Source organism: Papilio xuthus, unplaced genomic scaffold (genome assembly GCF_000836235.2).
Source record: "Papilio xuthus unplaced genomic scaffold, Pxut_1.1 DF826945.1, whole genome shotgun sequence".
Lineage (NCBI taxonomy): Eukaryota > Metazoa > Arthropoda > Insecta > Lepidoptera > Papilionidae > Papilio > Papilio xuthus.
The window spans coordinates 1,998,483-2,014,698 of record NW_013531704.1 but is presented as its reverse complement, the minus strand read 5'-3'; the positions used below and the strand labels follow the sequence as shown (position 1 = coordinate 2,014,698).

At 33.5% G+C, this 16,216-nt stretch overlaps 2 protein-coding genes across 5 annotated transcripts in view; one reads left to right on the top strand and one right to left on the bottom strand.

Annotated features, from left to right (window-relative positions):
• Positions 1-6,678, bottom strand: part of Ntan1 (N-terminal amidohydrolase 1) — a 63,367-nt gene extending 56,689 nt beyond the window's left edge. For both annotated transcript variants that reach the window (XM_013316988.1, XM_013316990.1), the window contains exon 1: positions 6,540-6,678. The gene's annotated coding sequence lies outside the window, so the exon portion shown is untranslated. The remainder of the gene's footprint in view (positions 1-6,539) is intronic.
• A 927-nt stretch (positions 6,679-7,605) lies between these two features.
• Positions 7,606-16,026, top strand: LOC106121439 (sperm motility kinase X). 3 transcript variants are annotated; one of them, XM_013317117.1, is made up of 8 exons: positions 7,606-7,642; positions 12,047-12,154; positions 12,222-12,483; positions 12,856-13,138; positions 13,332-13,439; positions 13,680-13,873; positions 13,945-14,129; positions 14,213-16,026. In XM_013317117.1, the coding sequence occupies exons 2-8, from the start codon at positions 12,086-12,088 to the stop codon at positions 15,146-15,148; spliced, it is 2,037 nt and encodes a 678-aa protein (XP_013172571.1). In that variant the 5' UTR covers positions 7,606-7,642; positions 12,047-12,085; the 3' UTR covers positions 15,149-16,026. The 3 variants fall into 3 exon arrangements, with proteins under 3 accessions (XP_013172571.1, XP_013172570.1, XP_013172569.1); XM_013317116.1 differs by lacking the exon at positions 7,606-7,642 and adding an exon at positions 7,975-8,281; XM_013317115.1 differs by lacking the exon at positions 7,606-7,642 and adding an exon at positions 7,975-8,285.
• Positions 16,027-16,216: the final 190 nt, after the last annotated feature.

The window sequence follows — 16,216 nt, the reverse complement described above, 5'->3', positions numbered from 1 at the left end:
CTTATTGTCAGGGTTGTCAGAAAATGGGTGTTATAATTTGCTTTCCATTGCCGTACAGTCAAAATCTATTTACTAATATCCAACGAAAGGTTTATTCAACAAGCTATACTCAATTAAAAACACAACAAACATTGATTTAATATTTGGAAGCAAGATACGAAACAAATGACTTACAGTGCGTTGTCATTTGTTTCAAATTGTTACATATTAGAGAATCTTACTAAAGATTGAACACACAACTTTACTATCTTGTACGAGAATAACAACATATTTTCATTAAGTCTCCCGCTATCCCTGATACGAGGAATGCACCGTATTCCAGTACAAATTCGCTCGGAGCTAGCCACGTACTATAATTACGGGTGTATTAGCGGCGCTGGTTATTGAAAGGCCGGCCGTAGGGGCGGAGGACATTAAGACCTGGCTTGTAATTTGACGGACCAGCCAGACTGATGATGCCCTAACAACATGTAATGACCGTCACCGAAACATATTCGTAGTTAAGCGTACTTTGGAAAGATTATAATATTGCGAAATATAAAAAGGAACTCTTAAATATTTTTTAAAATTTCCTAAAGGGCAAAGGCATACAACGTGATTTTACTGTAAACACCAACAACAATATCATCTGTTTCACGAATGGGCACGTTCGCCCGGTGCAATACCACGGCCACACTAGAAAAGGAATGAATTGGAAGTAATACCGCATCTCGTCTAAGGGGGGTGCATTCCGGAGGCCTAATTTTAGTCCACTTTCCCTTGCCCCCCCTTTTTTATAGCGTAAATCAGGAAAGGGGAAATGGAGAGGACGCATAGTGAAAGCAAATATTGTTTTTCAACGCATCTGCAATTATGGATGTCTATTGGCAGCGGTAGTATGCCCTTTTCAGCTAATTCAAGTGGCCGCTTACTCGTTTGACACCTTATAATATAAAAAAAAACCGTACATAATATTAATTCTATATTCACAACGCTGTATTGAGTGCAATAATAATTATATCAGTTGTTAACAATTTTCTATAGACAGCGACACTAAGAAATTCAATAAATACGCGCGGACACTACGTTTGAATATTATTTATGTTTTATGTCATTTTATTAGCATTGCGTTGTAATTAGCAAACTGCCTATAAAATGTTATTACAGTTGTATATTAATTTATTGTCGTCATAAATACTGCCAATAATTATTTATTTTAACACCAAAGACTGTACCTTTGCCTAACAAACACGCAGATAAATCCAAACCCTTCCTTATTCAATCACGATTAAATATACGTAGTGTTGGTTTCATAAAACATTGAAGTAGAAAGTGAATTCAATACCTCAGACAGGTATCGTTGTTTAAACACGGTCTCGATTAGCGAAACGGTTTTCTAGCGTTGGCCACAATGGCCTATCCGTCGACGGTCTGACAGAGCGACATTGCGCCGCTTGTAGAGGCGGGGCTCAGTTGACACAACACCGTGGGAATCGAACCTACCAAATGTCATTACATATTTTATTATTGGGTCATAGAATTAAATTTAAAGCAAATGCATGCAAAGAAAATATCTTACAATTATTTTGGAGCAAAGTGCGTTTATACAGGATGTCCTCTTTTGTAAATATTTAGGTGTCATTTCACTATTAAGACTATTCTTTCTCGAACCTTACAGAGTGGAAACTGAGTAAGTCCACTACAACTTTCAAGTAAAATTATACATTTTTTTTCAGCTTTATATTAAATCGATTCCAATATATTACAAAAACCAGCATATCCTACTAGAATGCTACAAATCAAATGTGACAATGTTAGTGAATCCTGGTTGTCAGAGAGTCGACCGACAAGAGTTGACTCGTGAGAACATCGCAAGAACGAGCACCGTCGTCCTCACGACTACACTTTTCTTGATTCGTTAACAAAAACTACTAACGAAAAAATAGAAAAGTAATAAAAAAAAAACAAGCAAAAAATAATCAAGTCTTAAAAAGGGCGTCTACGTTAAAACTACATCTTCCAATGCATTTCATTAAGAAAAGTATAGTATACTAGCTGTAACTCGCGACTCCGTCCGCGCGAGATTAAAAACAGGTGTTGGCTGTTTCTCAGACCTACTCAATATGCTCACAAAATTTCATGAGAATCGGTCAAGCCGTTTCGGACGAGTATGGGAACGAAAATTGTGACACGACAATTTTTATATATATAATTCTTCTGTGAGTGTGTATGTCACTGAACTTCTCTCAAACGACTGGACCGATTTTGATGAAATTTTTTGTGTGTGTTCAAGGGGATTTGGGAATGGTTTAGATTCACAATTTTCATCAAATGTTAACTTCAAATTAATTTATTCAAATTAAAGACGTGTAGACAGGACAACGTCTGTCGGGTCCGCTAGTTTTGTATATAAGATTAAATTCAAATTCAACAAATAAACAGGATACTTTTTTTGCGATTAAATAAACTGTTGAACTCATATAAATATTAAAGGAATTCTAAGCCTATTAAACAAAGCACAGACTAACAATTAGGTATTTGTTATCAGGGAAATCCATTTAAGCATATGCAATGTCCGCCTGTCTCATTATTCTCAGGCATTGTGCTGTTTAAGCCTAGACCGAGGTGGACTGGTGTACCTGAATGGATGGAAGATGGGCCCAAAGATACCTTAATTGACGAGGGCCTGTACCCGAAACCTTAGCGCTGCATAATGGCGCATTACCTTATCCAGTACTTTATGTTAAAGAGAAACATTCACAATTTTTATGGATTTTTTTTTACTTTATGTTAAAAATTTTATCGATGCTAATTTAATAGTATTTTATGTATTATAAGGCTATATTAGGTAATCTTATATTTAAAATTTTCGTGTCAAAATGTTAGTTACCATACTCCTCCGAAACGGCTTCTCCGATTTTTATGAAGTTTTATATGCATATTCAATAGTTCTGACAATCGGCTACCAACTATTTTTAAAATAACTCGCGGACGGAGTCGCAGGTGACAGCTAGTGTCATAAGAAATTTACTATAGAAATATCTAAGTTTAGTATCTCTATGTTAAGATAGTATCTTACAGATGATTTCAAGATTACTATTTTTTATATAGATTAACCAAATATTAAACTTCGATTAACTTCACAAACAAGGAGCGTACCGTATTTCTCAGACTTTTACAACAAAATATCCAACCATAAGACAATGTAACAAGGTAATAATTTTCAATGATTGCATACAGAAATAACACACCGAAGGAACAATCGACTAAATGATTACCGCATAAGAACTCACTAACACAAAGTATTGAGTATCATTGCGGCTACAAATCGATACAAAGTATTAAAGACTCAAAGAGGCATAATAAAACGTTCCTCGCCTAAAGAGGGCCGACTCCTTAAGGGAAGCGGGAACTGCAAGTTAATGGGCTATGTACAATAGTTTAATTAAATCGTTGCAGACTATCTCGCGCGGCGTGCATCTAAGTAACGGGCCACACGACGGCATCGGATGGATTGTTAGTGTTGGCTTCCTTATAAAATGCTTACAGTAATTACGCGAGGCGAGTCTTCGCTGTTATCGTGATGATTGATTTCTACATAACAATGGATGTGCGCGAACTGTAAATAATTTGTGTTTATACCTCAAACATTCAATACAAGCATCAATTTTTAACATTCAGTTTATTGTTGATGGATTTATATAGCCAAACGCAAAATAACAGTAAACTACCTTACCTAGTTTGAATGTCTTATTAGCGACTTTTAACTAACGAGTGAAAATGTACGTAAACTATGATAATTGCAAATTTCTCATCTATGTTAACTTCAATTATATAAAGCCATTTTAGCTACAATTGCGAAGCATATAAAGTGACAAAGATTATATACGGCGGCTGAAGAAAAAATACTACGTCATAAGACAAACAAACAACAATAATTTAAAACACATGTTTAATTCGGACTATACAATCGACAATACGTCTAATTCAACAGCTATTGAAGCTCATAATTAGGAACAATTACACGTGTACAATCGCAACAACAAGTTACAATGATATACTTTTTTAAAACACAAGAGGGCAATCGAGCAGCGGGAACACCGACGTGTTCAACGACGCCCATGAACATCAGCAATACCAGAGGAACCGCAGATGCGTTGCCGGCCTTTAAGATGGTGATACGCTTGCTTCTTAAAGGACCCTAAGTCGTAGCGGTTTGTAAATACCGCCGAGGACATTCACTGCCATGCATTGCATTTTATAAATTTACTGAAACACTTTTTGCATCGATTGTACCTCCATATGAATAAGAAATTATACCATAATTGTCGTAGGTATGCAAATGAACGTGAAACACAATTGTACTACAAAAGTAATGACATATTTTGTCTTATCATAATTGTACGTTTGCTTAGTCAATTAGGCGATTTGTCGTCAGCAACGATTATGTCCGCGTAATTATTTCTAGGAATTAAATTTAGATCTAGTTAAATATGGGAGGGAATTATTATAACACATATTAAGGCCACGTGAGGCTTGTTCAAGATAAGATTTATTCTAATTAAATATAGCGTACATATTTACTTGTATAATTGGCTATAATTAATTCATTGGATTAAATTAGATTTTAATTTATATCAATAAATAGCTGTCAACCTTGAAAATCTTCGATAAAACATGAGACCAATGACAGATGTTATATAGGACAAAGTATTTCTTTAATTGCTGACCTGCTGAAAGAAACATACCTTCACATCGCGATGACTAAAACAATCGAAAATCTGCGAGTAGCAGCTACAATATATATATATATGGAGATTGAAGATAAAATTAGGTAGGTATTTCGATAGAAAACCCGCCCACTGAGGAGCTCGGAGCCTACCCTAAGTTAGGGGTGACTAGGCCATAGTCAACCACGTTGGCACGCGGGTTGGTTGACTTCACATATCTTTGACTTTCTTCGCAGATATATGCAAGTTGCAACGATGTTTTCCTTTGCCGTAAGAATGTTCGATAAATGTACATATGTAAATCAAAAATCGTAAAACTTATTAGTACATGGTGGTATTCGAATTCAGGACCCGCTAGTCAAGTCAAGTGATTAAACCCCTGAGCAACCGACGCTCGTACAGATATTATTATGAATTAAATTATAACATCTATGGTCGAGATGTAAGCGGACAAATGAGCCTGCACGTTTCGCAAGAAGCGTTGTCGTAGCGACGTCAGTAGTTGCCAAAGCAATTTACTATTAACACTAAAAGCTAAACTTTAAACGGCCATAAAATTGGACGCCATCAAGCGAACGTTTATCGCCCGATCGGAGCCAGAAATCAGTTGGTGCATTAAATAGCTTCTTGCGGAACGATGTCGATTTAAAATTGCATTCTCCGTTTTACTGGTCTATAGGGAAAATATAAAGCTACAGGATTGAGAAGTGACTAACATACCAAGACATTTATAAAAGAAGAAGAAATATAGAGGTAGGATAAAAACGAAAAAAAAAGGAAAAGCAAGTGCACCCCGGATCAAAAAATTCACAGGTTAAATATTGCACAATTTGAGTTAAATCATTATACTATACATTGGTTACCTTCTCTCTTAAGACCATCCATCAGACACATTACTAAATTCTGGTAGAGGGATAAATACAAATATAGATATGTAATTTATTTTTTAACCAAATAAAAATTATTAATTATTATGACTGATTATATATTAAAAAAAACAATTACGTTTACCTATTTTTTGATTCATGAAAGAGTGTGGCAAATTAGTTAAGCATGAAATTATTAGCAAACACATACTCGTAAATCAATTTAATATAAAACCGGGGATAATTTAGTAAAGTATTTAGTAACAATTTAATTAGATAACTTTAAAAAATTCAATAATAAGAAATTTTTGACTGTACATTACAATATGATGGCGACAAAAAAATATCTCCCTTGACCCAAAACATTTTATAGTTAAGAACAAGACAGGATAAAGAAAAAAAACAAAAGATAGAGTTTAGTCACTGATGGCTTAAACTTTTCCAAACAAGCAAGTAGTTCACATAAATAACTTCAACTCAACATCAACAGGTTTAATAAAGGAAGCACTTCTTAATTATTCTGGATGTTATTATGTAAAATTAATTTAATTAGTATTTTTATGTTCTAAATGTTTTCACTTCTTTTTACATTATAAATATGTGCTTCATTTTACCTACAATCTGTCTTGAAGATGTGGAGCGAATAGATGTGTCTAATTCTCACAATAAAAAATTAAAATTGTGTTTTTGGAGTTATTGTGATTATTTTTAGTGCTTCATTTTTTTTTGTTTTATATCATATGAAATATTTATAAATTTAAGAGGAAGTAAATTGAAATTTTGAAGATAAAATCTATAAAATTTTTATTTCACCCACCATAGCTTCTTTTTCTTTGAAGCTTTACATACAAAACTTTACATAATGTATAAAATGTAACATTATTTTATAATACTAGCGGAAAGACAATTTTAAATGTTTTATACTTGAAATGTCTTAAAATAAAAAAATAGCTTATGTACTAACCAATTTTAATGTCTTCTTTATAACTGCTAATATCACCGTTGATTTATGAAATTTTACAGAAAAGAAAGGAAATAATAAATTAAAACACAAAACAAAACTGGGAACAACAAAACAAGTTACGTTTAATGTCACTGTCGCAGTCAATGTCAATTAACTGAAATAACAACTGTCAGCACTGTCAGTGTCAAAAATCATATGTTACATAGATTAACAATAAAATAAAAGACAAAAGATGATAAATTAAACAATATTTGGAAAAAAAATTTTAACATTAAGTTATTTAAATTACTTAATTAAAATATTTTATTTCCGTTTCAGATGAGGATTGTCCGCTAGAACGGACAACAAAATGAAATTTAAAAAAAATCAACATTCAATTTTCACATCTGTAAAAAACATAGTAATAATCTTATATTCGAGTTTTAAAGCAAATTTAATTTTAAATGGAGAACTTTCTCATTTTTTTTAAGTTTTTAATTGTTATATCGTAGCAAGGAGTGGTAAACGTACCGTTAAATAAATATTTTACTACGAAAATGTTTTCAAACACCTGCTGTCTACCAGAGTGCAGGGAAAATATTCCTTTGTTTTTGTGATTTTACTTTGTTTTAATAATTTTGTCAATGACCGTGATTTTCCTCTACAAAAAGATTATATCCTTAACAATTTCTTCCAAAACCCATTAAAACCCGCGTTGTTTTAATACAAAACAGATTTCAAGTATTATTGAATATTGGATACTAAAATAATGCATTGCAAACATCCATTAGGCGTTTAAGCTTGAAGGCATAAATAAACACGTTCATGATTTACCATCGCAACCAAACTATACTAAACACTTCTCGGAACTACGAACGTAAAAATAGCTCAAATAAAATAGCAAATATGTAAGCGGCCAGGTCATTAAACGTGCCTACTACCTAATATAAGCTAACGTGTATTTGAACCCACATAAGTGGGGTAAAGTCAGTCTTAGCCACTCGTAACATAGCTCAGAAACAAGCATCATACTAATGTAATGTATCACACAGTTTTTGGATACAGAATATTTTATTTTAATTAAAATTTCATGGTCGTCATTTAGGACGTTCAGAAAACAAAACGTAAGTAAACATAGACATTGAACTAAACCTTATATTTATAGCTAACTTTTGTTGTAAGTACTTAAAATAAACTTAAAGTAAAAGTAGTGTTACTAAGGTATCAAATTCTGGGTAGAGTCAGAAAGTTATTGTGACTCAGCAATCGGGCTTTGTGTGACGCTTTTATTCATAGCAAAAAGTTTGGTTTGATATTGATCAAATTCAACCAAAAAATTGATCGTTTGCAAGGCGCTTAAGATCATATAATGGGTACTTAAAATAATAGATAGTTATAATCGGGTCGTTGATCGTAACATTTCCTTTATAAATTGATTTTTGTGTAGTGTAGTGCAGCACAGAAATAGCTTCCCGGGTGTCGCTGCGATGCCAGTAGACTCGCCACCGCCGCTCCCGGCTCCCGGCGCGCTCACGAAACTCTTTACTGTGATTTATTAATTGTTTTAACATCAATCCAATGCTTCAAGTGTCGCCAGTGATATAACCTCAAAGTGATAACAATAATAAAGAGTAAAAAATATGACAACCAGATACAATGTGATTGGAACAAAACCAAACTGATTGTGAACCTTACGTGTGTGGTTTAAGGGTGGTTATCCCTTTACGATTTGAGAACAATCGAGGAATGATTGTTTTAAAATAGTCGGTAATTTACGCACATCTGCTTTCATATCATACAACCATCAGAATCTTTATAAGAAATGTATTAACCCGTGTTAACTTAATTACAACTAAGTAATAATGTTTTTTTAATTAATTTTCGATTAGGATTTATCGTAATTGATTGATGAAAATCGAATGTTCGACATAGATTCCTTTTATTATAATTTATTTTACTATGAGTACAGTAATTAGGTAGCACCATCCTCGTACCTAAATAGGGTGGACAGGATAAATGAAGATTTATACCACATGAACTCCTTTTCCATTTTATGTCATAGACACATCAGTCTATTTAAAAAATAGACCTAAGGTGCCTAATAGTAGTTACATGTTTAAAGAAAATTATCATAAGTCGAATGGGATTCAATTTGGAGGCTAAGATGCACATGAATCCTTATTGAATTTGTTGAAAAGTTGAAATATTTAAATAAAAGAACAGGCAATAGACAATGCGACGATCAAAGACTATAGACATTTTCGATAAATACTAATAGTTAAATAATAAATATCGGTGAAAAGTAAACATTGGTCAATTAAACATAGTTTACCTATAACCTGGTACGTTAGGGATACGGGAATTGGATTAAAAAATAACAAATGAACAATGAAACAAAGAGGTTAAAGAGCGGGCTAATGGAAACATTACATTAAAACAATTTCATTTATGAATAAAAACTTGTTTATTATAGAGCATTGATCAAATAAAAACTGCATAAGTAACATTTTATATATATTTAAGTACGATTTCATAAACAGCGATCTTAATACAACAATGATTGCATACGCGCGAACATTTTCTGCCAAATTTATGTCTGTTTTCTTAACTCGTACGGAGATTGTGTTAGGAATTGAAAACATTTTGCTCGTTGTGTTTCGTTGTTCATTAAAAATAATTCAAAATGATCATAAACAAAAGTGCTAAATTATAAAATACCAGTTTTAAAGTGATAACATTTGAAATAAATTGAGGTGGACAGAAAGCGTTACTTTACAGAAGATACTAAGAATCAATTTGGAATTATTTCAAAATATACACTTACCTCTACACTTTGAACTTACTACGCTAAAAACAATCTTGGCAGATTGACAGCTTCGAACTTGACTTCGAGCTTGACGGAATTGGCAGAAAGATAAAAGAGATTTATTATCACCATACGCTAATTATGTGCCTTTATTTGTCCTAACACACAAAACAGTCTCTTGTGATATTCACCTATACCAACAGTCTTTGTTTCATACTAACTTGGACTTCAATGAAGTGTTCTTCACTAAGAATAACTCAAAGCAATTATTCATCTTCAGGACTCAAAATTATGCTTCGACTTCTGTTTAAAGAATTTGATATAAAAAATTGTTGTTATAGCCGTTAAATTTATCGACCTTAATAGGACCCTGGTTATCATAATCAGCTCATTCATCCCTACCGAGGGGCTCGGAGCCTACCCTAAGTTAGGAGTGACTAGGCCATAGTCAACCACGCTGGCCAATTGCGGGTTGGTTGACTTCTCATATCTTTGTATTTCTTCTCAGATATGTGCAAGTTGCATCACAATGTTTTCCTTCACCGTAAAATTAACGGATAAAGGTACATATGTAAATCGAAAATCGAAAAATACATTGGTACATGGCGGAATTTGAACCCAGGATTACAAGTCAAGTGCTTAAATCCCTGAGCCACCGACGCTCGCGCTCTCGCTCTGGTTAAGATGCTTAATTGTATGAAGTCTATCTTGAATACCTATAGCTTTCCAGTGTGTAAATATCATGCACCATGTGTAGCTTTCGTTCGTCATTTAAGTCTTCTCCTTTCCTAATTATGTCACCTATCACGCAATCCATCCATCTCTTCTTCTACATATATCCCTTCACATTGATTGCAAGTTCTTTTTGTCACTTATATCTACTTGTTTTTGTCTGGAATTGTCTGGAATATGAAGTTACAGATTGCCATTCTCAACAATTTTTAATATTAATTTTAGCTACAGTCTGTATTTAAATATAAAGTGAATTGTAGCGCAATTAAATTATCTATAGTGCAGGTGCACATTCCGATGTCACATCTCCGAGACATCCTTGAAGATTTAATGATGTATTTCACTAAAATTATGCCATTATTTTTTAGATGTTTCAAAAAGAATTAGATCTTTAGTTTTTATCATCAATATAAATAATTTACATACTTATTATGGATCAAAGGCATTATTATAAATTATAATATTATCAACTAGCTAGGTATCTGTTTTGACCGTTACTTATTTCCTAATTCCTAATTTTAACATTAATATTATACCTTTTTTATAGCAAACGGTGGTAAACGAGCGAGCGGCCACCTGAAAACGCTGAAATAGCGAAGTGACCGTTGCCCATAGACATACGCATTTGCATATGCGTTGCCTACCTTTAATCGACGGAGGAGAGGATGCACAGAAAGAAAATATCTTCCCTTTCCATGCATCCTCACATCCGGAAAGTCCATTTCTACTTCCCATCCTTTCCTTAAAAAAAGGGTGCGAAGGGAAAGTGGACTAAATTAGGCCTCCGGGACGCACACTCATCAGACGAAACGCGGAATTGCTTCCACTTGACGCCTGTCTTCTATGTGGTCGTGGTATTTCACCGGGCGAGCCGGGCCGATTCGTGCGAAGATGTTAAAGCGGGCTCTACCACTGTTAATCAGCATTACATTGAAATTGATAGTCTTGTTATTTTCTATGACGTAATAAACCTAGTTATAATTTTTCGTGGTAAAATTCATAGAGGAAATCATAATTCACTTTTTCATCATATATGAAACTACTATTTATAAATGACGAATTTCCGGACTTATCGTCTAACGTTGGGAACGAATCGCATTTGGCACGTCCAGTTTTATTTATTTGATTATTACATACAATATTATCACACGGTATAATCTTTGTTCATTTTACTTTTAAAATAAGTGAATGATGTAAACAGAAATACCTTAACAATCACTTGGAATAAAATCTTCATGACACAATACAACTCACGTCGATAATCAAGTAAGTTAGGCAAAGATTAAGGACTTTGATTTGGCGCCATTATAACACAGCTCTCTCGTCTATTGCATAAGTGTCATTAGGAAACTAAATCAAATGTTTGTAATGGATAAATTTGGAAAATTAAATCTTCACATCAATTCTCTTACCGTGATAAAAAATATGGCTACTAGGCTAGAAAAAAAAGTTGTTTTGTTGTTTAAATACTTATGACAAAATTTATGATTATTTACAATGCTAAACCTAAAATTAGTAAATTAATTACTCTGATTCATCCAAAGCAAATGGAACATAAGCCATTATTACCGATAAGTGACGTCACCATATGACGTCAGGGCTGTAGTCTGGATCTGGAGTAGACATCAGCCCTGGCAAAAGGCCAATATCATTTACTATGATTTGAATTGAAATGAGGACAGGGAGTCTTTCATTCGGCTAGTATTTAATCTACAAAAAATTATAAACACTGACAAATATGACACTGCCTCACAAAGAAAAAAAATAAAGAGATCGTCATAATTCAAGTTCTATAAAATATAGTCGTCTCAGTTTTCGACAGTCTCCCCAGCCTTTTCCGTATGTTTAATTGAAGCTTACGATTATTATTACACAACAATTAAACTATAATAATTTCACTGATTTAATTTCTATACTAATGCTGGATTCAACATTGTCTGGAATGCTTCAGTGCTTGTTACCTTGGATCACAAATTTACCTTTTTTTTAGAGTGGCCAATGATCTAGAATCCATATTCTAGATATAAAGATGAATAACGGCACAAGACGCGCCTTAACTGGCTCAATACACAAAATAAGAGAATTTGAATTGGAAAAAGTAAGTGTTATAGACTGGTTTGAGTTATAAACAAAAAATATTACAATTAAATTGAGTTCCTTTTTAGGTATGTTTGGTCGAAGAATTCGACATACTACAAATAGTCGGCGAAGGCTGGTTCGGGAAAATACTTCTTGTGGAACATAGAGCTTCTGATACAGAGATAGTTCTGAAAGCTTTACCAAAACCTTACGTATCTATTAGAGATTTCTACAGAGAATTCCATTATGGTCTACATTTGAGTGCACACAAAAACATTGTTACAACATTCGACGTAGCGTTCGAAACGGCTGGCTTTTACGTATTCTGTCAAGAATACGCACCTCTAGGTAAGATTTATCCGGCACTTTGAAACGATTTGTTCGCTACTCAAAACATCATTTGGCTGAAGCATTACATTACAATGTAAGCACCCACGGCTCGAACGAGACAAATTCAAAACTAAACTGTTTCTTGCAATCTTTACGTGTTGGCTCCTGTCCAAAACACCTATTTGAATGAACATTAGATCTAGCCCGTTTGCAATGTCCGACCTCATTCTCATCGTATTTTATTTCCCTCTCAGAGTTTTTTATATCTTTAACAATAGTTAAAAAAAACAATACTGTCGCAAACGGTTTTTATACTGTCACTAAAGATAATTTAAGTGTAAAGTTTCAACGCTATTATAAATTTTGAATAATATGAAAAAATAATTCCAGGGGACTTAACATCGAATATGCTTGATACTGGAATCGGAGAAATTCACACGAAACGAGTAGCAAAGCAATTAGCAGCTGCACTTGAACATCTACACCAAAGGGACCTTGTACATAGAGATGTAAAACTAGATAACATTCTAATATTCAAATCGGATTTTTCACGTATAAAGCTATGCGACTTTGGTGAAACGAGAAAAGTTCAAGCTGTTGTAAGAAGAAGAAATGAATGGCTACCGTATTCACCGCCCGAAGTATTAAAACTGTCGATGGATAGCAGCTACAAGTAATAAATATTTTATATTATAAGTAAACAATTTATTGGCATCTATTGCCTATTGTACTCACATCAATGGTATCCAAATAAACAGTGCGATGCATACATGTTGCGTCAAACGGTGGAAAATATTTTAAGATATAATCTTAATAATGGATGATGTAATTCATTGTTGATTGTAAACTTTTCTTGTTTGTTTCAGAGCACTAATTAGTCATGATATTTGGCAGTTCGGTATAGTTATCTTTATTTGTCTCACAGGATGCTTGCCTTGGCAGAAAGCAGCATTCGACGATCCTAGATATGTAAGGTAAGCGATAATATTTACACCTATTAAAAAAAACAAAACGGCATCTGTTTTAAATCTATTGACGGGTTTGAGTCTCAATGTGACTAGCGTCGAGGTGATACATATTTATTAAGATTTTCTTATTCCTTTTTCTAATCAGTTTCTTTCTAAATGTTTAAAACATGAGGATTTTCATCAAATCACCAGATAGTGCATTACAAAATAACAAATAAAATGATAAAATTAAAAATCTTTTTACAGTTATTTGAATTGGTACAGCAGTGCAAATCCTCTTAAGAAGCAGCCGAAGCTATGGAAAATGGTTTCATCAAGAGCTCAAAAAATGTTCAAAAAGTTTATTGAACCAAAGGAAGAGAAAAGAGCTACTAGCTTCGTGGAACTATCGAGATATTTGGATGACCGATGGATGGCTAAAGGATACACCGACAGAGTGGGTAAGTTCACCAAGTAATTTTCTATTAGCATAAAAAAGAACTTAATCTAATCATTCCATTTTTTATTCTAGCTGGCGGGGATATCGACGAACTATGTCCATCAATGTACAGTTACCATAGTGATCCCAATGAAAAGAATATTCTTTTGAGGCACTTCAGGGATAATGGCGTCGAAGTCATTGTTGACAGACAAGCGAAGAAACAGAGAATACGTGAATGGATACAAAATAGCGTGATCGAAGAAGCAGACGAAGAGGTACGTGAATTGTTTATCGATTTTGTAATTTTTCATGGAGTTTAAACTTTTTTCATTATCATATAAAATGTCTTGTTTTGCAGGAAGAAAGTAACTACGAACCTAGTATTATGGAAGAAAGCGACGGAGAGCTAGAAGACAGGTCACGGCCACATCCCATCGATGAAAGCCATCGGGTAACTCTCCGTTTTGACACCGAGAAGCATATCAATCCAAGAACTGGTGAAGTTATCGAAGGCGTCAAACATACTGAAAAAAATCCTCTATCGTATGACGTACAAAACATCGAACCCGTTGCCCCGAGTAATGTAGCCAGACGGTATGGGTTAAAAGAAGACACCTCAATTCACAGCTCTACCAAAGACAGTGCGTACGGCTCCTTAGACGTTCATTCACAACAGAAAAGTACTTCAAACAGACTTGAGGGAAAACAAGTATCTGTAGAAAGAGCAAGCGATGTCTCCCCGAGTAGATCTTTAGCCGGATCATCGATTCACCAAACTGTAACCCCCTTGTCCTCACACGTTCAAAGATTTCAAAGAACTGAAGAAGTATTTACCAAAGAGCTAGAAAATCAAAGAGGGAGTACTTCAACACTTCATTCTATGGGCAATTCGTCCAGATCCAATAGTCTACGCGTAACCAGAAATAGCTCTTTAGACAGTGCATCAAACGTTGCGAACGACTCGCCCTTGGAAAATGATGTATCTGGAGCAACATCGAGACCAAATAATCCGGTTATAACCCAAAATGGGTTTAGTCCGGGTTCTAAACAGAATCCATCCACAACCCAGCCGTACGTTTCCATGAAGAATACGGTTTACGAAACCGTCGCCACTCGCATGGACCTTAATCAACACAAAGAAGAAAACAATTTAAAGAATTCTCCGGACAGTCCGTACACGTCAATGATGAATATTGTCCAGGGTCAAATAAAAATTAGTCCACTCGCAAACGAAACTGACAAGAATATAGTAAATGTGTCAGTGACATCTGTCAACCGTAAAAAAGTGCAATAAATAATTGCTCTTGCTCAATTTGGTTAATGATTCCAAAATAAAAGGAAAGATGATAAAAGTAAATTGGCACATATATTTTTACACAGAAATTTTCCGGTAATATATGTTTTATTTTAAATTTTTGTATTGACATGAATAATGAAGTTATCCACCCTGATAAAGACAAAATATTTAATACAAACATTTATTTATTGTTTAAAACAAAGCCAAAGGAAAATTAATGTATATCGTTAACATATTCTTAAAGACTTGTTTAAGAGAAAAAAGTCACGCTATATTTTAAAGTTCTGGTAATAAGTCCCCAACTACACGATATCTTCAATATTATTTATATTATCATTTTTGTTTGTATCTTTTTTATATTAAGTGTTATTTATTTAATCCTTACGGTTAATTTTAATTTACGTGTTATATTCCAAATATTTATATTATTTACAAATGAAAATTATTTTAAATATATTCTTAAATACTTTAAGTAGATAGTTCATTTCAATAAATATATTTCTTTTGTTTATCTTATTTTAGTTAATCGTATTACTTCGCTTACTGTCTAAGTAGTTTACACACTTCTATTTACAAACTTGTATGTTTGTTTAAATAAATTGGGGTCTTCAGAAATGCCGCCGTCTCGTAGTATATTCAAGTTCTCGATGTTTAAGGTTAAAAAGAAAAAGTTTATTTAATCTTGAGTAAGAATTTTTTGTACCCACAGGCGTGGTCATGGCCAATTTATATATTTATATTTTTGTTTGCTTTATTTCAAAAGACCTTCCTCCATTAATAATGAACCTTTTCAATTTCGATGTTTAATTTTTATCCTTAAAAGTACTTTTATTTTAATAGTTCGTATGTTAATAAATAAAAATACTTACATTTCATGATTGCCTTTTCTTTCCTACCTTAGCAAAATTTGGACTACCTTACAGTATATATTTGTTTAACAACAACATTGTGTGTTATAGAGCTTTATAGCCTAAGTACAAAATGTTAAATTTACTAGAAAACTATTAGCGGCCAAAACGTTTTAAAATATATCTAAGAAATGAAAGGATAGAAAGAATGAAATAC